This window comes from Clinocottus analis, unplaced genomic scaffold (assembly GCF_023055335.1).
Source record: "Clinocottus analis isolate CAN_PGR_092001 unplaced genomic scaffold, fCliAna1.0.p SCAF_8, whole genome shotgun sequence".
Lineage (NCBI taxonomy): Eukaryota > Metazoa > Chordata > Actinopteri > Perciformes > Cottidae > Clinocottus > Clinocottus analis.
The window spans coordinates 14,346,765-14,369,841 of NW_027176240.1; the positions used below are offsets into that span (position 1 = coordinate 14,346,765).

At 41.3% G+C, this 23,077-nt stretch overlaps 1 protein-coding gene across 4 annotated transcripts in view; it reads right to left on the reverse strand.

Moving 5' to 3' along the window:
- macrod2 (mono-ADP ribosylhydrolase 2) overlaps positions 1 to 23,077 on the reverse strand; it is a 377,376-nt gene that overhangs the window by 6,496 nt on the left and 347,803 nt on the right. For 2 of the 4 annotated variants that reach the window (XM_068568506.1, XM_068568503.1), the window contains exons 10-15: positions 19,365 to 19,403; positions 17,624 to 17,671; positions 12,848 to 12,886; positions 12,428 to 12,472; positions 10,998 to 11,144; positions 10,267 to 10,335 (exon numbers count right to left, since the gene is read on the reverse strand). In XM_068568506.1, coding sequence (XP_068424607.1) covers positions 10,267 to 10,335; positions 10,998 to 11,144; positions 12,428 to 12,472; positions 12,848 to 12,886; positions 17,624 to 17,671; positions 19,365 to 19,403 — 387 coding nt within the window. The remainder of the gene's footprint in view (positions 1 to 10,266; positions 10,336 to 10,997; positions 11,145 to 12,427; positions 12,473 to 12,847; positions 12,887 to 17,623; positions 17,672 to 19,364; positions 19,404 to 23,077) is intronic. The other 2 variants (XM_068568504.1, XM_068568505.1) reach the window with 2 other exon arrangements.

Sequence of the window (23,077 nt, forward strand, 5' to 3'; positions counted from 1 at the left end):
TTTTATATGAGCAAGCACAGCAGCAGGAGCTCACTGAAACGTGGCCTTATTCCAGATGCTCAATCCTTCCCCCCTCGCAGGTAATAACACAGTCTAGGTGCAAGGGTAGGATCCTCTCTCTCTAATATCCAACACTGATCGAGACAAAGCACAAAGCTCAGAATTTCAATTGATTGCGGCTGCAGCTTCCTCTGCCTGCCGCAGGCTCGAAGGGAACAGCAACGCGGCTATGTCTTGCTCTCTAATTTGACTCCAGTGTGCTGACAGTAGAGGGGCTATCATTTAAGGGGAGGATGTGAGTGTGCTGTGGTAAACACATAAACAAGATGGGGGAGCGAGAGAAAAACGGGCCTCTGTCAAGGTTCTGGTGAAGGAGAGGCACAGTCCACAGAGAGCTGATAAGGAAAAGAGAAAAACAGGAGACCGCATTGACTCCCTCAGCAGGAAACCAGACAGCTTGCACCGGTGGTTCTTCAAGCTGGGACCCTGAGGGGTCCTTGACTGTGTCTCCTCGCCGTCATGTTGGTGTGTAAGTTACTAGTACATAAGGTAACTACATTGGCAGTCTGCGTGGAATTTTGCAAGTGTTAATAGAAAGAGGGCACATTGACTCATTCAAGTATCTATATATCCTGAATTACACTAAAACCCGTAAAACATTGCTGCATTACGAAAGTATGACTGGTTTAAAAAGGTATCTGATCTTCAAATTTGTAATTTTACATTAGACCCTTAATCTTTTTACGTCAAATTATCACAATGTTCCAGTGGTGTGACGACATGTTACTTTACAAGTGAACAGAAGACACGCAGGAGATCAAAAACATTTGTCAAACCTGTCAACTTTGAACAATTCTTTGACTTAATTTCTTCTCTTTTCATGTCACTTCGGCCTTTCAGAAGTTAAGTAAAAATATCCCGGAGAGAAAACTCCTCAAGAGGAAGGATGAGAATGTGTATACCTGTGTGTGTGTGTGCGTGTGTGTGTGTGTGTGTGTGTGTGTGTGTGTGTGTGCGTGTGTGTGCGTGCACACATAAAGGAGGGGGGGGGGGGGTTGGGCATAAGTCACCCTTGTATGCAGACAAGCAGAAAATTACATCCTCCCCACCTTCCATTCATTTATAAGACAGGGGGTAGTTAGTGTTTTGTTGGTCAGCATTAGTGTACTGCACCATAGTATTGAACCATTATAGAAAATGTATTTGAACTGAACAGCAATGGACGCTAAGATTTGAAAGTGCCATATTAATATATTAACTTCATATTGTAGTTGCTGTAGCTTTTGTATGACAACTTTCCTCATTATTTTTACATCATACTCAAAGAGCAGTTCTGCCTCCACCACTTTTAATGTTCGTGTCATTCGAGCTCAGGGGAGGCAGTTCCTGTGGGTCACCCACATGGCATCATGGGAAACCGCCTATGCTTAATGTTCCAGACAGGCGCCTCGGGCAGAACAGGAGGTTCCTTTTGTCCCTCAGCCACAGGACACCTCACTGTCTTTAACTCAAAACTCTTTTATTGAGCAGAGAAAGAGTAAGAATCAATGGTGGTGTAGAGGTGTTTGTGCCCTACAGTGTCAGTCCCCCAGGAGAATTTCTTCTGTTCATTTGATCCCCAAACCGTGGCGCGGTGGGCTGGTCTGCTGTGTCTGAACCGGTCCTGGAGCTTTGATCCCAGCCAGCTCACACAGGTGTCCAGCTCAAACAATGGCAATGACCGCTCACAATCACAGTCTGGGAGCTGCTGAAAAACCATGAAACCCGTGCTTTCACTTCCCAGTAGCTGCTTAATATCTTTTCCTAAACTTTCCGTCTTAAGAATGGCCAAATGAAATGCACCGCAGTTGAAAAACATTAACTGACTGAATGTCCTGCTGAATGTCTCCCTGATTGCATTAAGTATTTATTTTTTGTCTGAGTTGATCAAATATCTAGAGGTCTTTGGTTTCTGTGGCGTTTAGGAAGCGGGCGGGCGGCTGCTGCTTCCTCAATAGCATTTCCTCTTGAGAGGGTAAGATTGGAAAATGTCAAGGTCAATGCTAGTATCTGAAGCTCCTTTCCTTTCAGGAGATAAGGGCAGAATTAATTTCAGCATGTAAACTGGGTGGCCTATGAGGGACTTGAGCCTGGTCTGCATTGGGCCATGTATATTAAACAAGTATCAAAGAGCCCCTTGTTGAACTTTGCATGGACTAATAGCTTTGAGGATGATATGCCTACTGCAATGATAATTAAAGACATCTCCCTGCTCAAGCAAAACAAGAGCGGCTGGAACTCAACAAGTGCTCAACCAAAAGAACTAAAGAGCTAGTAAATGTGGGAAGCAGCCCATTTTCATATGTTAATGCTAAGTTTGTAGTGCAGGCTTGTGGAAATAACTCAAGCTGCCACCCTTAGAGTTTTGTGAGGAGCGTTTGATAGCTGGAGTTTTCTTTGCCATGAGACTGAACATTGTCTGACAATCTGAGCCAATTAAAGAGCACTGAGCTGTGACCTACAGGGAGACGAAAACAAGCTCAATAAACACTGCGACCGCCCCTCTATGCTGCTGTCCTGAAAAGCCAAGAATCTTCATCAATATTCAGCCTTTCTTCTCCCTAAGAAAAGGTTGAAGGGTTGTGGACATCAAGTAGCATTGTGCCCCCCTGCGGGTTTGGGTAACCTTGCAATGTTGGCTATGATGGGGCGGCTCCAACTTGGGTCAGGATCCCGAAACAGGCTGAAAAGGCCCAAGCTCATTACACAGGCCTGGGCCATGCTCAACAAGATGAAAAAAACAAAGTACTCTGAATGACTGAAAAGAGTACAGGACACCATCTGCTTTGGGGTTAAGCTACAACTCAGAGAAGGTGGATGAGAGGGCAGAGAGGGATGGCGGGAGACGAGACGCAGGAACAACATATGTTGCCAAAAACAAGAGGAAATTGACCACTGGCAACCCACTGATGAGACACAGCAAGAGTTGAAAGAAACAAGAGAGCCAGTAAAAATGTTTGCTTCTCTGGCAATGTCTCTCACTCTCTTGATCGCTCTCTTTTTAGTCATTTTCTGTTCACCACTTTGTGACACTTTTACACTTAGTGTAAAAGTGTCACAGTGGTCTGTCGGAAGACAAAAAAGGGGATAAAAAAAGAGTGAGAACACTGAGATGAAAGGAGCAAGTGAATAACTGATTAAGTGAATAAGTCTGAAAAGGAGACAAAACAAAAATAGACATGGAGGGGGAAAATGCAAACGAGGCCTCCCCCTGTGTGACCTACATACCTGCTAGACCTGCTGTCAGTGGTGCCCAGCTCCTCTCACATCACTCGCTGAATTACTTTACATAATCTTTAGATTCTGCCTGCAATACTAGCGGGCCAGCTGCAGGAAGGTGCCTACCCCCGTCTTCAGTACCTATTGTGGTTTACTCCATCAAGGCACGAACACACCTTGAGGGGACTGGTACATCTGACGCAAGATGATCGGAGATACAACAAAGTGGCACGTGCCACAGGAGGCGTAGAAGCAGCAGGTAAAGGACACAGCTCTGGCCAGCTGACTGATTTGCCGTTAGGAAGCGATGCTTCCTCCGGGCATCGCGGGAGATCCACGGGAGATCATATAAGGGACTGGTCCACATAATCAAAGTGCTTGTCGAGACTGCAGTGAAAAACAGGACCCGTGGCAGAGCAGCTGTCTATTACTGAAAGGTCAGCAAGAGAGCAGCTTGGTTGGTAACCTCAGTAGAGGTCCGCGGCGTAGTGAGAAACTGATAGAGATGTAATTATAGCTAATGAAGACATTTTTATCAGATATTACAATTTCCTTTTAGTTTCACTATTGCCAATTGTCTTTTCCAAGATTTTACTTTACTTGTGTTTGCGGTTTGTCCAATTAAGTGTTTTCTGTGCCACTTATTCTAATCCATCACTTCTGAAACATAGCTTAATCATAACATTACATAACATACTGAACTGAATGACATAATTAGGGCTAAAACTAACAAATATTTTTGTTGTTCGGTAAATATGGTTTTTAATAAAATGCTACAAGCAACAGTTTAAAATAGCCTTTGGATAATTACAATAACAAGGAAGCACATATTCAATACTCTAACAAGTAACATTTATAATCCAAAAGGATAAACACTTAAAATCCCAGCTTTCATGTTTGAGTCTCAATATATCACTTTGGTTTACTCATGATTCAAATCATCGAATATTCCTTATTGCCAGCAGGTTACAGGCAACCCATACAGAGATCCTTCATCCCTCTGTGTCTGTGTTTGTGTGTGACGGAGATTAAAATGTGTTGCAGACTGTTCAACACAGTTGCCTCTCTGCTTGCTGACAATTTCTCAGTCTCCTCGGAGTTGATTCATTCGCCATCTTTGTAAAGCAAACAGAGGGGTGGGCACAGGACAAGACAACTGATCAAAAGAGGAGCTTCAAAGGAGGACAAAAAAGTGGAGCCTGAGACCTGCTCTTTGAGGCAGCGTTCTGGGCCAGAGGTGACCAACACAATGGACATTGTTGGTTTATTCTTAATCTCCAGCTATGTCCAAAGTCCTGTATTTCTCATCAATTAGAAGACATCACAACAGGACAGAAGGCACTGTCGCGCGGAGGAATGACTCAATATAATTCCCTCAGACTCCAAGGGAATTTAAAAAGTGAAACTTTTTCATCTTGAAATCACCAGGAAACAGGCTCAATGAGATATCCAGTGACCTAAAATTAACAAAGTTAGTCAAAACAAGGCGTCAAATTGAGTTGAAGGCGGAGGAGGAAAGCCAAACGGAATTCAGTGATAAAAGCTGCATTAATACGGATAAAGATAAGACTGTGGTTAGTCTCCTCACGGCACTCACAGACAATGCCTCAGCAGGGCGGTGATTGGTGTAGCTGCTGTTCCTGGACTTTCACAGTCAGTGTAAAAAGCTATAAAACACATGTACAGCCTAATGTCTCCAGCCAGTGGCAGCTTTTTCCCGGAGGAGCCACTCAGTGTTACAGTATACAATGTTATGCCAAAAGTTAATTGTGTGCTGACAACTCTCTGCCACAGGAAAGACGGAATTGCTCTCCAGAATTAGATTTACATACCCAGTATCCCATCGTCCACAAAAGGCAAAGACAAAAGGGCACAAAACAACTAATTAAGCAAAGCTTCAAATCCTTTTTGCTAAGACGAAGGAAGATAAATGCAAAGCGCACTTCAGCATCAACAAATTCAGAGTCGAATAAACCAATGCATTTTTGGATGAATTATTCAAACTGCTAAAAAAAAGAAGAAGAAAAACCCTGCTCATTTGACTTTCTGTAGATTACTAAGAAATGCCATACTTTGTATTTTGCTACAAAAGAGCGACCACACAGGATCACGTTGCGGTGAGAGTTTGGTGTCTGCTGGATTTCAGAAGACTTGTTGTCCTGTTACAGTCAAGCTGAACCATCGAGGTAATGAAATACATAGAAATCAATAGCACACCCCAAATAACATTTACAAACAAGAGAATAAATCCAATTCTCATAACAGTTAAGGGGATTTGTTGCACCTCCATTTTGATGCAGTTTTTTTTTTTAAATTGTGAATCTTACGAAAGAGAGGTGGGTACATGATGTGCATGTGCTTTTTGGGCACCATATGGCAGTTGTGGATGCATCTGGGCTTTTTGCTCAGAGCATCCAACACAGTGAGCTGGGAGCGGTTGGGCTGGAGTCAGCGCTAAATAAAGCACTCACAGCCATCTATACTTAAAGCATCCTGTCTGCCATGGGAAGAAAAGAACACTTGGAGATAGAAAGTCATGAAATCAAGACAATAAAGTCAACATAAACAAGTGAAAACTTGGATAATGAGTGTGACTGGAGTTTACTTGTGTTGCTGTGATGATTTTTTTAACATTTTAACAGCACAACAGGTCTAAGGAGAGAAAAGGAAACAAAGAAAAATCAAGGAAGAGATGAGCAGTTGGAATCTCCAGCAGCCTCTGGGCTCATGTAATGGTGCCTTGTCTCTCTGCTGTGTTGAGACTAGATTGTTGTGATAGCCTGCTGAGTCTGTCTGTCTCTCCATCCCTTTTCCTGCCCTGCAGGGTCCCTCCTGCCTGGCTTTAGTGTGCCATTACAGTTTGTCCACATATTAGTCCTTCTGGTTTGCAAGCAGCCATGCCTGGGTAGAGACCACCCCTCTGAAATATTGTCAGTAGTGTCCTTCCATAGTCAAGGAGCCGCTTTCATACCGTATCGGCCTCTAGCAGAGGCCACCTTTATCAGAGGCTGAAAAATACGAAGACCATTCAGACTCAGATTGCAAGGTTGTCTGTGCTTCAAATTCATAATAAAGAGGAGAATTATAGGGACAGCTCCGTCTTTTGCTCACATTATTTGTGTTTGAGCATTGCATGACACACAAAACTTTCTCAAACCCAAAGTTTGATGAGAAAGAAGGATGAGCTGGTGTTCATTCGTGGCATTTAATCTGCACAGCCATTTAATCTTACCGTTGGAGCTAAGACGATAGCTATCGACTCCTGCATGAGATTCACACATGCATGAATTTTCACAACTAAGATTTATCTATTCCTAGCTTTAGGCAAATACAGTCTTATTTGAATTTAGGGGTTTCATGATCTTACTGGATCGGGTGTCCACTCACACAAGTCACCAGAGCAAGGCTTGCTGGATAGATATTTCAAACATAATAACAATATGGCCAAACAATATCGCCACCATTTCCATTTCAGAGTGTGTTATGAATATTCATAAATAAAGGCTGCTTGTATTGTGATTCAATTTGGGGAGCCTTTATAGAATCCCAGATATCAGACTGATAATCTTATTGCCTGTGCCTGAGATATCTAACACATAGCCCAAATTCATATTCTGAAGCCTGATTAAAAATACAAAATCTCCGCTGTGTCTGCCTCCCTACCTCCACTTCTCAAAAGTATTATAGAGAACTAAAACCCCCGAAATGCAATATTTGTTGCATATTGTTTTCTTGGTTGCTTATAACGCATTAAACAGAATAATTTTGTTGTGAGAAACAATAACAAGACTAAATTGTATTCAGACAAAAGACCTGCAATGTAAACAACAGATGGCACAGTTTGGTATTATTAACTGTCGATACATTAGCAAATTACCTGTGCAATATTCTACATCTTTATCCAATACAATGGAGTGTGTGTGGACTGAATAGATTCTTACATTAACACGGTTTAATGACAACGAGGGTGAAAATGAATAAAACACAAAGCTTTGTACTGTTTAGTGTGACTGAGCTGGGACTGAGATGCTTAGCTGTGATAAACACTTCCATATGTGCAATATTGAGCTGTGTGGGAACAGCCGGTTGTCAACAGACACTGCCGACAACTGGAAGCATGGGGACATAAACGTGTGGATGTACAGGATGGTATTTTAAACGCTGTAACGACATGTCTGCCGTTCACATCCTTTAACGCGGGATCACTAACAGGTAGAGTGTGAACATTGTCATACAGGAGGTATCGCTGATAACGCCAAGATGAAAAGGTCAGACGACTAGAAAGTGTTGTTTTTTTGTATTAAATGCATACAGTCACAGGTGCAGTATATCTGGTTGGATGCCAGCTATTATGAATCAATGTACTAAACCGAGCAGCAGCATATTAGAACATATTTACTGTTGTATGGGATCAAAGAGGCGTCGTTCTTTTTGGCTACTGTTGGCAAAGGAAATGGGAAAAATATTTGATTCACTGTATCCTCATATCTTACATTTATAACTAAATAAGAAATGAGAAATCAAGCAAGGCCAATATAAATAAGGCTGCTGCAATATTTGTCCATTTGATTAGTGAGATTTGGCTGAACGTACAAAGCTTGAACAAACACTTCACCCACAAACTGACCAGTTTTATAAAAAATACCTCACCCCGTGTTACCTTGAGTTATTAATGTGACTACACTGTGAACAAATAAAGTCTTATTTATCCAGTCGTATGCTCGCTGCTTCCCAAACGCATGCACCTACGTTAAAACCTTTCTATTCCGAACACTTAAAGTGTTTTAACTAGTTATACAATAATAAGACTTCCCTCTGTTTGTTTTAACTCACCCTTGAGGCGTGCGAGAAAAACAAAGATTATTTCAAGCATTCAAGGTAAAATAAGATGAGTAATTGAATTGGTCATTTGTGGGTGAAGGATTCCTTAAACAATTTCCTATCTTGCCAGCAATCAAGTTAAGCTCTTCTTTTGTTTCTGCCTGAACAGGATATGCAAGAAGAAAACACATTATTTCACCATCTCTGAGTTATTCGTGCTGGCATTACTACTTGGTTATTGTGAATATAAGATAAAAATACAAAAGATAAGCTCTTTAGGGATAGAATAGGTACGACTTAATATAAAAGACAGGCACACACACTCAAGACTCATAGTTAGGTGAATAAATATGTGTGTGAATAAACCTTACTTTCAGCTGTCATCAAATTGGTTGATTCATTAGTTATTCCTCCCACCATTATGAGACATTTTATCACTCCTTTCAATGGAGCAGATTTAACCTCTATGGCCATGAGCAGGCCGCCTGATTACAGTTATTATTTTTAATAAAGGGTATTGGCTGGGGAATCATTGAATAGCTGGTTACGCGAGGCTAAGCCGAGTTGTGAGACAGTTTGAGTCTGCACTCTGTCCAAGGCTCCGCTCCTCTATACACAATGCAATCTGCCTGCAATCAAGAATGACACCACTGTTTACTGCTTGACAGTGCCACCACACAGTACAAGGCCCATGGCAACACGAGACAGTGACAGACACTGGCGGGCTCAAGCACGACACAATCAACAGGCTGAAGTGAAGCTTTCCAGTGATGGAAAGCCTGCAGTGTTTGTGGAATGTATTCCAATGGCTTTTCAGAGAGGATGAAGGAGGCTATCTCAGATGGATCTATCTGGAATGTTCACTCTCAACCTAAATTAATTGAATGTCAGTCAAAGAGAAAGTTAAATGGAGGTGAGGGAGTGACTCAGGCCTTTGTGTTAGTGCAGCGGTAGAGGAAGGGTGGCTGGGGCTCAACAATCTAACCCTCAACTTCTCTCGACAATACCCTCAATCGGTGACCACGTGAGAAAGAGATTGATGAGGATAATTAAAGATAGATTAGCCCATGTGGTCAACTAAATAACACAAATGAGAAGAAAGAGTTGTTTAGACCGAACAAAATTTCCCTTTCCCTGCTTTCCCTGGAGCTCAACTGGAGTGGCTGAAGTGTCAAATCCCGCAGCGTGGTCAGAGCTCCTCAGTGTCTTACACCAACGCATGGGGGAACTCTTTGTGCGGCGTATAGTGAAGCAACACAGTTGTGTCCTTATTGCTCACAGCTACTGATACTTTTCTGATAGTTTACACATGGTGGGTGAAACAAAGACCAGACTTTCACCCAGGAGACAGACGTTCTTTTCTTCTGCAAAACTCAATTAAAGATTGACACGTCAGTCGCTAGTCTCGTGATTTGTGTGTCAAGTTACTACTCATGAGTCATTAGTCAAGTTATCGTCAACCACGCTCTTCAACTAAGTGGTTTAACTAACTGGTTTTGTTGCCTAAACCTAACCTAAAGTGTATTTTCAAAAGACACTGCTTATAATAAGTGTGAATTACAACAGGTATGTGTAATTGATTTGCCTCATTGATGGGTTTTAATTATTTGACCAATGGAGGGCTATAACACGGAGATATAAGCTGTTTTAGGCGTTGACTTCACAAAAACACTTTTTAACATTACCTGCCTCAATTCTACCATTGAGATAGCAATGCTGAATCCATACAGCTAGGCTAGTCTTATTTATATATCATTAAAATCTATCTATCTATCTATCTATCTATCTATCTATCTATCTATACATACATATATATATATATATATATATATATATATATATATATATATATATATATATATATATATATATATATATATATATATCTGCTGTGATTGACTGATCTCAGCAGTGCCATTGTGGCTTCCAGAAAAATGTTATACCACCTGAGATCCCTGAAATGCAATCACGTCCTGTACAAAGTGATGTTATATGGCTGAGATTGATTCCAGGGGAATACTAGTTTGACAAACAGCACAAAACAAAAACAACGCTGGCCATGCTAATTCAATACACAAGTATACAAATACAAACAGACTGGCCTGTAAAATCACATTGATTGAAAGTCAGTCAGTCAGACTCTCCATCTGGTCAAATCAAATCACATCAAGGCAAATCAGATTTTACCTTCCATCTCCACAGTGGACTTTGCTGTGTCGTCATGTTCAGCCTTCGCGGCAGGCTGCTCTTCCTTTGCTGTAAAAAGGAAGCGAAGCTCAGATTTTTGTTACGCTGCACACATTCACACAACATCAGTGTTTTTGCAGGAGATCGCACCCGCATGCCTGCAAAAAAGAAGCTTGACATGCCATGTCCTCTGTGAGATCAGCTTTCTTTATGTGCACGTTTGTTACCATTGTTAATGTGAGCCCTACAGTAGAAGGCTCCAGTGATGGTTTATTGTAAGTCCAATGTGCAATACTGCACGCCATTTGAACCATTTCCTCCCCACTCGGTTCTGCTCATTCTGTGCCTGAGAGCTAAATTCACATAGATTCAAACACTGACAGCGAGAAATAAAACTAACTTATTGTGCATTTGTAGTGTCCCATCTCCCTGTGGTGCAATTTTAGACTGGTGGTAAACCAAAAAAGTAAACATCTTTCTTTCCATTTAGCGATGTCATTACTCAGGCCATCACAGTTTCATGCATTGAACTGACTTATTCATACATGTCTGCCTCAGTGCCCTCTGGACATTTTGCAGCATGCAGTGATACAAACAATTGCTATCATGGAATCAGACATCGCCTGAACCTTTTTTCAATTGGTATGAATATTTGTGAATGACAACTTCTATACCACAAAGGTTTTGATTTAAAAGAATAGAAATAAACACATGCGCCCACAACTACATACCTTTGTCTTCATCTTCCTCGTTGTCGATGCCTTTCTCTTCATCTTTCTCTTCCTCCTTGTCAATGCCTATATCGTCATCTTTTTCTTGGTGTTCATTTTCATCTTTATCCTTGTCTTGACTTGGCTCCTCGTTTCCTGGATTTTCATCTGGAGGCGCATGGACATTTAAATGTAAAAAGTAGTACATTTTGAAGGATTAATTTAGGCAAAAGGAATCAAAGCCTTTACAAAAAATCCTGTAACACACGGCAGAAAACAAGCCCATACGTCTTGACTGTTGATAGAAATCTCTCAGAAACAGTTTCACACCCAGAGGTTACTCTATTACAGTTTGAAGAGCACAGTGTTGAGCGGAAATAAGTAAAACAACTAATATTTTAGAAAGAGAAAGAGATTGCTTTAGGCTGTATACGCTAGTTTAAATGTAGATTTGTGTTTCTTTTTGGCACACATATCACTCATAACTCAAATAATTTGTGTTATTTTTGGGCTAGACTTTGTGTTCTACTGTTGCTGTGTCTTAACCAGGTCTGTCTCGAATATGAGACCCTGTGTATCAATGAGATTACCTGTATGATCAAAGAAATCATGAATAAAACATGTCAAGCATTAATAGATAAAGAATGAAATCTACATGTAAAGGAATATTACAAAACACAATCTGATGATGGATATATGTCTTAATAAAGGTGTAGGATATATTTTACAATGTAACAAAGACCACATTATTGAATAACATATAGATCAGTGTTCTCTGGTTTGTACCTGCAACGCACGCGCGCACGAGAATGATGCCACTGCTGTAATTTTGGCTGAATTAGTTTGCAGGTGTTGTTTAAAATTGGATATCTTTGCTCCTTCTTCTCTCTCCTTTCTCCCTGTTTGTGTCTCATGAGAAAGTAATTACATAATCACAGTTTTTGGACAGCATCCCTGGGCTGCATTTGCTATAACTCTCATAGAATATCTACAAAATTCATGTTTAGAGAGGCGCTATCTGTCAAATCTTTGTCAATGGGATGGGATTTAAATAAAACAAAAACAGAAGAGAGGCGAGGCGCTGCTTACTGCCAATATGCAAATGAAGAATCATAATTACATACCAACATCACAGAGGATAGTCGGAGAAAGAGAAATGGTTTTAGCTCAAAGTTAATAGTGACCTCTGTTTGCTATCTCTGACACACACACGCACGCACACACGCACACACACACACACACACACACACACCCCCCCTTAGTTGAAGTGAAAACGATGAGCTGGACCCTGGTGAGCTCGTACAATTCCCATCTCTACCCCAAAGACAAGAGTTGGATCAACTCCCTCAGCGAGTGATGTGTATAGTACAGTGTGTCTATCTGCACACTGACAATAACACACAATCCCACCCCTGTCCATGCCGGAGCCTTAGCTTGTGACTGTACTATACCTGGATTTTGACTCGCCATGTCCACGTCTTCATTACCTGCAGCAGCTAGAACAGAAAGCATTTCAGTTCAGTGCGAGTGCCTGGAATTGACTTGGCTTTCAATATCACCTCAAACAGCCTTTTCATTCCATCTCTTTGTGTAGCATTGTCTTTGTACTGCAGTACGAGAGCAACAGAACCACAAAGACATGCATAAATTAAGTGCAAAAAAGAATGTCACTTCTAAAACCATGCATAATTGAGGGATTTTCTTTGTTCCGAGCTTCTGTGATAAGAGAAGTTGGAGTGGTGGCACACGGGGAGGAAGGACTGAACTAGAGCGAAGAGAAAATTTAATTTTTGAAGACAAATGACATCAAAAAGCACTGGTAGAGCCGAGGGGCTCGGAACATGTGTTAATGGTGCGTAGAACGACATTACCATCGTCACCTTTATCTTCATCACCTATTTCCTCTTTACCTGAAAAGAGAGGGAAAGGAATCATCAGCCAAGCACAAGCTGACATTGGAATAATGCCAGTTGTTCACATTTAGAAAACAAAGCTACCAGTCATACTAATGATCACAAACTGTTCATCTTTAGGCAAAGGATCCATCTTGTGACTGCTGGCATCACATTTCAAAACAGTTACCTCCTGTTTAGCTCCCGTTTGTATCGGCTCTCTTTCACATAGTGTATTAGCATAGAAGGTTTTATTTAGTTTTTCTGACCATGCTCTAGGTTAGTGGTAAGCAAACCTACTGCTGCAACTCCTAATAACAAATGATTATTCTAAATAGTTCATTTTTTAGCTTTGCTAGTCTATGACAAATATAAACTTCAGTTGTTGTTAAGCAGGTTTTTTTTAAGTATTGGAAAAAATTAAATGTAAGCCATCATGGCTAAAAGATAATATATGTGTAATACTAAATAATAGTGAATAGTATCACTATGACACTATTAAACATGATCCTGTTTCATAGGTCTATAAAAACACGTGTTGGATGTGGAGGTTTCTGCGTCACTGGAGAATGATATACTTCCGGCTGCATACAGACATCATCTTTGCTAGTCGACCTCAAGTTGTCCATTTACTGTACCACACCACGGTAATGTGTCCAATATATGCACAAAAGGCAGATTTCCGTCCTGACAGAAAAAAAACTAATCTCTGCATTATATCTGTTATCCCATACCCTCTTCACCCCTTTTGTCGCTCTCACACATTCTGATACACACGCACATGCACACGCACACGCACACGCACACACACACCAATGACATTTGGGACAAATTGAGTAAATGAAAGCCATGACACCAATAAGGGAACATGCTCTACAATGGCTATTGTGCAGCTTCTATAATTGCTTTTTTAACAAGCTGTAGAGAGAAACCATTTTTTCATATCTATGCAATTTTGCCCTGCACTCAGAACAATAAAAATGCCAGCTTCTATTAAATGGGGAAAAGGCCAGTTCTACCAGTGCTGCATGTTTTACTCAAGTGCCTCTGTCCATCACACAGAATGCTGGTGACACACAGTAGATGGCAATCCTTTCTATTAATCATGACTGGCATTTTGAGATGGAGCCACAGACAGGGGTCTGAAAAGAAAACTTCACTGGGAAAAGCAGGTTAAGATGAACGCGTCTCTGGCCATGAGGTCATCCTAAACCTTTGTTCTGCGTTTAAAAATCATGCATGGATGTTGTATCCGTCTAAAGTGATCCCAAGCAACAATATATCAGATATGACAAAAGGCTGAATGTAATTTCCTCCCTGTTATTTGATCATTTGTATTTGGCATATTGAATGGAACCGTATTCAATTTGTGATAAAGGAAGCTAAGGGACAGATTGTGGATCAACACACAACACACAGATACACAACCGAGACAACACAAAGAGTCTATGTAGGACAGATGTGATTTATAATGGCTCCCAGATAAGTTCAATTAGAACACTGTCTGTCTCACAACGTAAAAACCCATCCAGCACCTCCGCCAGGCCGCTCTCACATGTGCTGCTAACAGCAGGTGGCAGCATTGTCACAGCTTTCCTCTGAAATACTCACTGAGTCGCATTACTGTGAGTCCGGGTCCAACATCACTCCGAAGGAATCCATCCAAAGTCCACACATTACAGTGTCAATACTCCCATGAATTCCACTTTCTGATATATAGCCACGAAAAGGCAATTTTACTCACTCGCTGTAGTGCTTTCTTGAATAAAATGCTAGTGCCACACACACTTAAATGATTTATTTATGTCAACATCAGCTTTTGGAGTACAGTATCATAAGAGCATAAACTATTTAGATGCTGATATGCAACCTTTCCTGTGTGTCCTACTTGGATGACCGTTGAGTAAATATCAACTACAGATGACACGTCCAAGGAAGTAAACAAAGTACTCTATCTGTATCTGCCTTTCAGAAAGGCAGATACAGAAATGTGTCTGCCTGAAGTGTATGCAGATACAGAAATGTGTCTGAAATGTGTCATTAGAAATGTGAACACATTTTCACACCCGAGCCACAGTATGCTCTATCTCTTCACCAAACCGCGTCTCCCATAGCTTCCATTGGCGTAAAGGACAAAAAAATATACAAAGATTTCTTGAGACATGTGGAAAGAAAAATAGGCTAATATTTAAAGACCTCTTGCACATGAAATGTGTGTGTGTGTGTGTGTGTGTGTGTGTGTGTGTGTGTGTGTGTGTGTGTGTGTGTGTGTGTGTGTGTGTGTGTGTGTGTGTGTGCAAACAGCAAGTGTATTTGTGAGCGATGCTCCATGGGGTGCCAGCGTGTAAAAGATGGTATCCCATTGAGAGGCTCACTGTCTGTCCACACACAGTGTTATTAATCTGCATGTCCATCCACGCTCGGTGTCATCTCTCACCATCTCCCCCTCTCTTCCTCTGGTATTTCCCAGAAGGCTCAGTCATGCCATGCAAACAGACCCAGCCAGGCATTGATTTCTGGCTCAATATTCACATTTTTACTGTGCCCTGTGACACCCACTAATCTCACTAATACCAACCTGGTATCAAATAATAGACACTGTGGGGCTGCTTGCCAACTCAGGTGTGCTCTAAAGTGGTAATACTCTGTCCTGGACCTCTGTTCCAGCGTCCCCCTCTGTGTCTCACTCACCCTTCCTCACTCAGTCTTTTTTTCTTTCTATAGCTCACAGCATCTGCATGCTGTGCCTATGTTTCATGTGGATTACATCACAACATAGCTCTTCACACACACACACACACACACACACACACACACACACACACACACACACACACACACACACACACACACACACACACACACACACACACACACACACACACAGTTAATCTGTGATCCTTTTTTGCAAATACACCTCAGGGGTTATTTGAAGATGACGAGTGTTTGCGTGTTGGCTGCTTTTGAAAAAAGAGTTTTCTCAAATCTCAACAACTCCCCTGTCGTGTTGTTCCTAAAGTAAATATAATTAGAACGTAATTTATAGAGCACTTTAAATTTGAAATGTCTCATGAAAGTAGGACATTCATTAGAGATTCATGATAGATAAGTGCTTAGAAAAGATCACAAAAAAAACAATGTGATAAAAGCAATGAATAGTAAATCAACACTTAGAGAATAAAATAGCAACTAAATTGAAAAAAAAGAACAATACAGAGTAATATAAAAAATAATGCAAGGCATGTTTTGATTTTGTCTGATGTTCATAATAAGATTTTACAGTTGGTTGTTTGTGTGCTTTTTACCGCTTTCTTCCTTCAGCCCACTGAGGCTGAAGAAGCATTTTGCTCATGCAAAGTTGCAGTTGTGTGGAACAAAGCCGCCCTGTAATTACCTCCAGTCCACCAACCAGTGTATTTATCATGGAACAACAGAAAGCCGTAATGCTTTCTCTTCATCAGTGCCGTGGCTAAAAACCCCTCATGTCTGACCCGTGGACTGAGAAGACTGAAACCCCGGAGGAGCGTGATGGATGTGATGGATCTCACTGAACCGTGTTGACAGACACACTCCACCAACTGTGAGCCGCAGTGTAATTTATTCTAAAAAGTGCTCCACATATTGACTATACCAAATAGGTGACCTGCTTTGCTGGGTCTATACACAAAATGGTGAAATGCAGTGTATAAACACACCCTAGCATCTTATAATGTCTGTCTCACACAGCTGACAGTCTGTTTTTGCAGCTCGCATTTCCTCTGCTCGGTGCTATCGTGACATCTGAGGGTTTTCTATGATTAATCCTTGCTATGTGCTACATCGAACCAGACCTAACCTTTGCAGTGCAGGCAGTACAAAAATCCTTTCATTCCTTTCCTGTGAGAGGTTGTGTCAAGGACTGAGTGTTCCCATGCTAGAAAGCTGTGCCAAGGCCTTTTGTGAATGGATTAGTTACTATTAAGCTGCCGGGCCTGATAAATTAGGATTTATAAAGATTATTACAAAATACTTATGCCCTCCTAATGCTGTTGATTGAATTTGTGAATCATATTGAATTACTGCTGTGGATTATGGAAAGGTATGCTGAATAGGCGGTGAGAAATGACTTATTGTGAATTGTTTAACAACACAGAATGTATTGGCGCCCTTGAAGTGTCTGCGCTATCTAGTCCAGCTCCTCACAATCAGTTGAGAACCCGTTTCCCCAAAGAAAACAACCATGACTGCTATCTTCAAAAATTCCCTGCAACCTTAAGGCTTGAAGACAAATGGATGGTGTACGATTTTAATTGCCTACTAACACCCTCCAGTGTAAGAATCTAATTATCTTTGGTCCATCGTATCGGAAAAGCCTATAACTGTTTCAATATTACACATCCAAAGGGGCTGAAACGGCTGAAACGGCAGAATAGCCAGATAATGGCTTCTTAAATAAGTTTGCCTCTAAGAAAACATTCTTTTTAAAAAGACCAAGCTTCATCTTGTATTCATTTCCCCAAAGAGGAACTTGGCACCAAAGAGCAAGAGATAACAGACAAGGAACACACTCCATTACTTCATACACACAAAACAAATGCTTATCATATTAATGTTTCCTTTTTCCAGTCATGACACTTTGCCCAAAACATATTCATAATTATTCAAATAAAAAACAAACACACATGCAATCAAATGCAACCTCTCTCTCTCTCTTTCTCTCTCTCTCTCTCTCACACACACACACACACACACACACACACACACAAATAAGCTTACGTCTGTTAGCGTCTTCACTTTCTTCCTTGGTTGTGGATTCCGTGTCATCTATAAATATACAAGAATAAACGGTGATTTACAGACAGAGGGAGTGACATGTCGTTATCCCCCGACACCATCAAGATGCGAAGGGCGTGACATCTTGTCAATTGGGGCTGTTAGATGAGAGATGGTGTGAGTTAAAGATCGGAGCACTGGTTATTCTAACTTGGCCATCCTGCTTGGGCTGACCATGCTACAACACCCAGTGGGAGACCTCCCAGTCTTTTACACTCTATTGTTTTATACCTGCAAGAAAAAAAAAAACACTCCTGTGGGACCGAAGGGAAGAAGGAATATGAGGCTTTGAGACCAACTCCAGATCGCAGTGTGAGACAAAAAGCACCATTTCCTGTGAGAATGGCAGTCATTCGAACCTTTGAATAGGCTCCAGCCTGCACCGATTCAAGCTCTGGCTGCTGGAGCACAATAAAAGGCCAGTCCTTGGCACCGGCGCAAAGGCCCATCAAACAAGTCCAAACTGGACCGGGGCAGCGCTGGCACGATGATACAACAGAGCTAAGAATTATAAGGGGTTATTTCAGTTGGCTTGATATGGTCTGGTGCTATGTTATTATAGAATATGCTGGGTAAAAAGAAAGCGATAGAAAGCGACGCTCAGGCACCAACAATACGACAAACTCAAATGCACTTCTTCTCAGCCAAGTCTTTATGATTTAGCCATTACGTGCACATTGTTTTACTCTGGAATATCACATTTTACAGTGCACTTATAAAACGGCCCTTTTATGTTCACCCAAAATGAAATCTCATTGAAAACACAGATGCGTGTAATTGGCAAATCATGGGGGTAACTTTAGGAGAAAAAACATTTTTTGATAGCACGCTGCGTTCTACATCTACAGTAATCTGAACACTTCCTTGGACAGACAGTAAAGCTTACATTGCTCTCTGCTTAGTTGGTTCCACGTGTACTATGACGTCGTCGAGTGACACCGTCCTTAGTTCTGGCAAGCCCATGCTCTGAATCCCCTCAAACTCATAAAGAAAACTAGCCATCAGGTGCTTTCTCAGACCTACTGTACCATGGAGAAAACTGCTAGAGGCAGTATATTTCATCAAACATTTCATAAAAATAAAATGGTTTGGCCAACTAATGAGAAAAACAAGTAACTGAGTCGAAACTCAACTGGAGCTATTGTTCCTGCTATTTAAACACTATACACACACTTCCACACAGCTTTCTGTTCCAGCCATCTCTTATTCAGGACATCGTTGCACAGACAAATGTCAATAGTTTATCCCGATAAGCAGTATCTGGGAGTTTCAGCCCATGTGCCAAGATGTGGAGGAGATAAAAGCATTATGCGCTGACAGTTGTGTTTGTGCTATCGCCTGGCGCATGCTGCGGAGGGATGTTGCTCTGCTGTTTTTTTTTGTCACTTGCTTAAGGTGGTCTGAAGGCATTGTGCCCGTAAGCCGGATGAGCAGAATGGTGTTGGGAATTAGCTCTGGATATAAGCTCTATATGTAATGCACCTGACACAGAGTATTTTTAACTGCGATGTGTCGGGCCCGGGATTCAACTTGTCACCAAATGAATAAACATTCAATTTCATCTGCAGCATAAAACCTAGAAAATCACTGTCACCAGTTGAAGCTACGCCACTCACTCACCCTCTGTGTGCTTTAAAGGAGGTGTTTAGGTGAAAAGGCAACCATGAAATATTCTGTCACTCACCTCCCTTCAGCTGCTCCTCTGCAACCTCCATGTCATTGTCTGGCACAGGGGGAAGAAGACAGCGTGTCAAACCATGCTATTTTATGATGTAAGATGCAGCACAACTCGTCTCCCTGATTATAATATTAGAGCATAGTGTTTTGCCGTTTGCTCCGTCTGCTCAAACCAGGCAACCAATGAAACCAAAACCTTAAGTATATTGTGATTGATACATACATCATCATTTTGATAAATGAGAAAAAACCCATCCAATTCACATGTCCAAAGGCCGGCTGCACAGACATTTTCACTTCCTCCTTCCACACCAGCTGCCATGCTCCAAAATCTAACCAACAACCCTTCACAGCCTCCCTCAATTTCGCCACCAGACGGCCTTAGATCTAGTGAGTTAATACAGCAAATGACTGTGTATTTGGGTGTGTGTTTGGGGGGATGGGGTCACATTCATGAGACATTCTTTTTCAATTAAACCTAAAATGGTTGGCTCAGCATAAACAATACACACAATTCCCATTTCCCTGAAATTACAAGTGACTGCAGGCTGGGGTGGACAACTGCACCTCTAAACTTCTTTTTTAAAAGCTCGGATTTTCTCTTCTTTTCTCGATACGTTTATTGTGTGAGACAGACTGAGTGAACTAAAGGTGTTTCTGGGGGGATGAGTTGAGTTGCACAGTGGGAGATGAGAAGGATGCTGCTTCAGGAGGAAGTGCAGAGTGAGAGACGGGGAGAGAGAGAGAGGAGCTATGGATGCCTGCTCACAGATCCCGTCTCCCATCCCACAACCACACACTCAGATCTCAGCATGCCTCAACTTCTTTAAATATATATATATATATATATATATATATATATATATATATATATATATATATATATATATATATATGGTGGCATGTGTGTGTGTGTGTGTGTGTGTGTGTGTGTGTGTGTGTGTATGGTTGTGGATGAGTCTGAACAATGATTACGCTGTGGTTAACAAGCAAAAGCAAGCATTAGCTGTGATGAAAGGCTGTTGTCATCTGTTCTGTGGAAGTGTAACCATCAGAGCTCCCAGTGGATCCTGCGACAGACTTTTCTTTTGTGTAACACTGAATAAAAGGGTACAGTGCATTAATCTAACCCTGGTTGGGGAAACAAAAGACGGCCAGCTGATACAGTATAACAATAGTGTGAGGATGGAAACACAAGAGTGTCGCAGCTACTGCCACATGCTGTAGCATTATTACCACTGCTCAACACTGCTGTCAACACAAGAAATGCATGTGACTTGGTCTCGAATAATAATATATGACACCGTTATTTCTATCTAGAGCTAAAGACAACACTATGGCATGGTTAGACTCACACAAGGACGTCACACTAGATAGCCTGCTTGATCTGTGGATCAACAAAAACTATTTTGTGATAAAAACCAATTAGAAACTCAGCTGTTCAAGAGTTTGACATTTTGGGAAATGTGCTCATTTGCTTTTGTTCTAAGGGTTAGATAAGAGGATCAATGTCACTTTCATTGTATGTGTGTCAAATATAAAACTAGGGCATTAGTGACTTTAAAAGCTCACTAATTTACATGTTATATGACCCAGCTTCTCCTCTGGTTGCCTGTCAACTTCAGGGTGACGACAAAATCTCAGAAGTCACCGCACCCGACAAGAAATAGTCCAGCACATCGAACTCTGTCAAACTTGTTTTTACACTTCAGTTCATGTGCAGATTAAACAATCGAGATACGTGTTCATTTGTTTCATTTAGATGTACTAGCTGTTTCCCTCAGCTACAAGTCTTTACGCTAAGCTAAAGGTCTAGTTGTGGTGTTGATCCTCAAAAAGGAAAAGAGCTATTGCTATATAATAGCATAGCATGCCATTTTGTATTACAAGTTGTAAACTACAGCCAGTCTTAAATCCTGATAACATAAAAAAGTAACTTTGTCTGGCCAATTTGTTGATAAGAGCTTGTCGGATATGTATTTGTACATTTTGTATTTTCTACATTTCTAAGATTTATGCACAAACGTGAACATTTTTAATTATGATAAGGAAAAGTCAATCCTCCAATCTGCCAAAGCTGACTGGCAGACTCTGACCCCCGGTGCTTTTCGACCATATTTTTTTTTCCTGGCCCCGGCTATGGAGTTTTGGGGGTTTGTGTCTGGGGGAGTAGGGAGTGTATTAACTGCCATGTAAACAAATGTCAACTGGAGAGTCAGTGAAACATTTGGGGAGAAAGCAGCAGCCCTCCTCCCTCCCCACCCCCGATTTGTGGGCCGTGTTAATATTGTCAGCACTGTGTCTGATTGAGGAGAAGAAGAGACGGAGCCCAGCTTGTGGGCAGCCACCCGGATCATATTAGTGAGGGATTGTACCCAGAATCAATTTCAACATGCTTTTACTCTCTACAACCACAGCTGCCTGACTGCTTCCATGCTCGCAAATAATACGTGCCAAGGCAAGCATGTGGTAAATCACAATCTATGAACCAATCTGAATACTTAATAGAATCATGTCGTATGATTAATTACATTGATTAAGCTCTGTCGATTAATAGTTTTTTTTTTTCTTCTAAAAACACAACTGTGGTAATTCCTTGAAATCTTGTGTTTGCAGTTCCGAGGCGCATGTATTAATTAAAATGATGCAAACACTGATGGTCCTCTTTACCAGATAGCGAGACTGTCATAGCACCTTTGAGGTGTGTAAAGTTTATGGCTTTTCAAAGTAATGAATAGGTCATTATATCAGTGGTTATGAGCTCAGTAGGCGAATTGGGTAAAGGATGATGAATGGCACCACAGAGGCAAAAGGTTTACATATAGTCGCTGTGTGTATTAGCTTGTTTATGTATTTGCATATTTCAGTATTTGTATTTGAGAGGCCTCGACGTATAACTCTAAACAACTGAGGCGTCCTTGAGCTGGCATTCATTGAAAAGATCTTTGTCTCGGTGAAAAGTCCATTATTACTCATCAAACTGCAGCTCCTTTTGAACGCTGAGCACAAACCACTGCAGAAAATCTAAAGTCATTTGTTTAATTTCTCACTGAGATGACGTGTTTCAATATCCGGTACTTGAATGGGTGCAACTCCTGTTTTATATGTATGTGTTGTGTGTCGTGGCTGATGTCCTTGTATGCAGGAGTGGATGAGTATTCTTGTCAGCACAGGCCATTTTTCAGTTTCCTCCTTCTGCAGAGATGTAACCATATTTTGGCTCTCTCATAGTGACAGCTTGTGGGAATGCACATTGTAATAAAGCAATTTCCTGTATGCAAATGTCCTGTTTACACATTCCTGCCCCAGTCATTGTCACTTGACAGATTGCTTGAATATGAGGAGAGCAGCCATACAATGAAAAATGAGAGTAGTAAGACTTCAATAAAAAAATCTATTGCGCCAACGTTCAAATCGAGACAAGCTTGAAACTGATGTCACAGACCACACATGCAAATTACAGAAACATCAAGGCCCAGCATTCACGATAGCCTCAATAACAACTTGCTGATAGAAGCTCCTCCTTGATACAATGAGGAGAAATGATAGAAACTGGAGGGATGAGGTAATAGGCTAGTGGCATGGGAACAAGGAGAGGTGGAAGCGAGAATGAGTGAAGGAGAGAGAATACGGGAGGGGTCGACGTGAAAGAGGGATATTAAAAGCCAGAGCAGGGTGCAGGAGACAGAATGGTCTCAGGCCTCTGTGTGACGCATTCAG